Raw genomic sequence first — 1,797 nt, forward strand, 5'->3', positions numbered from 1 at the left:
TTCCGGATCTAATTTCAGGCTCGGGATCCAACCTTTTTGAAAAATATTTTCGAAATGGTCTCGTTCTTCACAATACTTCAAGATTTTACAAAAAAAAATCCGTGTTTGCCATGTACTCTCCGAGTTCTTATTCGTACGAGTTCTCATGTGTAGCAGTTCTCATTTTCCGAGTTCTCATCCCTGGTACCACCCAAAAAACTACAAACTACAAGGCTTTCTACAGTAATCTACAGTAATCTTCCGTCAAAAACATTATAAATTTCAGACAAAAAAATCGGAAAAATCGAAAAAGAAATCTTCAAAATAGCTGGAAAACCTGAAAAGGTCTAAAAATTTTGCAAAGAATCGAAGAAAAAATCCTTTTTTTTCTCGATTTTTGTGCAGTTTCCGACTATCAAAAAATTTAATTTTCGGACGTTCCTGTTGAAAAATAACTGAAAACTGGACGAAAATCAGTGAGAATCGAGAAAATAAAACTATTTTTAGGTTACGGTAGTTGTCGTTGTGGGACCTTCAGCTAGCTGGTACGCCTTCGGCGCGTCGCTGCGCTCTTTACCTAAAGATCCATCGGTCAGTGCCGGACAAAAAACGGGAATTTTATGTTTAGCAGCCCAGTAGAGAATAGAAGATTCGTCATTGATTCGTTCTCCCAAAACTTGAATCAGTTTTGACGGCGTCCAATTGAAGTTCTCCTTTTGTTGTTTCTCGAGACACTCATCAAGGATCGGATTTAGCCAGTCCTCGAATGCACAATAATTATCGTTTGGAATCAGAACATTTCCAGCACGATTCATTCCATTCGATCTTAAAGTTTTTCCATCCATTGTAAATGCTCCAAGATAAGATGGCTTGAGACATTTAATCAAATCCTCTTCAATGCCACCCGCAGATGTAACAATACAATCGACAAGATCGTGTTGAACACAGAATCGAATGACTTCTCGAAGACCACTTGTCACTAAATTCGATGTGTATCCTAGAAATATTGTACACGATCTCTTGTCTCGTCCTTCTGGATACGGTAACTTCTTTTCATCTTCATCACATTCTAACGGAACTTCACGAAGTGTCAACATTTGATTAACTTGTTGAATGGCTTGAGCTAAGTGCGACGCCTGGAACCCTGTACTCATGTACGACGCTAGTATTCCGGATAACGAGAAATCGGGTGTGTTGAAATCGAAGCCTCGAATAGGAATTGATCCATCGGGTACTTGGCATGATTTCACGAGAACTGCTCCCTGAGCGGTGGCGATGTCCTCTTGAGATGCTCCCGAGTTTGAGCTCATTATCTGGAAGAAGTCAGGGTGATTGAGAAGGAGAGATTTTTAGGGGTCTTCGGGAAAATTCCGACTGGAATACTTTCGATTTTTTTCGGAGAATAAGGTATTTGTGGGATACAGTACGTCTAAGGCGCACACGAAAAGTTTGCTTGCGGGTCTAGAGCGGAATTACATTTTACATTTTTCGGTTTTCGGAAGTTTCTTGATCATTTTTCACCATTTTTCGGGGGTACGACGAAGGGAAATGGGGATATATGCTTTCAGAACTAAATGTTGACAGTGCGGGGTTTTCCCATATACCCAGTGGAATTTCGAACAAAATTCCGAACTTTCCAAAATCGACAAACTAAGAAATTTTAAAATTTTCGAAATTCAGGAATTCAAAAAATCTGAAAATTCCGAAATTTTCAAATTTGGAAAATTTTTGAAAATCTGAAAATTCCATTATTCGGGAATTCTGAAAATCGAATTATTCCGAAATTATCAAAAACTAGAAAACTCGAAATTCTGGAAT

At 38.6% G+C, this 1,797-nt stretch overlaps 1 protein-coding gene across 1 annotated transcript in view; it reads right to left on the reverse strand.

Moving 5' to 3' along the window:
• Cbr-dhps-1 overlaps positions 1–1,289 on the reverse strand; it is a gene marked incomplete at both ends in the record, with an annotated part of 3,986 nt that extends 2,697 nt beyond the window's left edge. Inside the window, one exon of the mRNA XM_002631759.1 lies at positions 557–1,289. Within this exon, the coding sequence (XP_002631805.1) occupies positions 557–1,289 (733 nt within the window). The remainder of the gene's footprint in view (positions 1–556) is intronic.
• Positions 1,290–1,797: the final 508 nt, after the last annotated feature.

The sequence above is a fragment of the Caenorhabditis briggsae genome, assembly GCF_000004555.2.
Source record: "Caenorhabditis briggsae complete genome, chrII, whole genome shotgun sequence".
Taxonomy (NCBI): Eukaryota; Metazoa; Nematoda; class Chromadorea; order Rhabditida; family Rhabditidae; genus Caenorhabditis; species Caenorhabditis briggsae.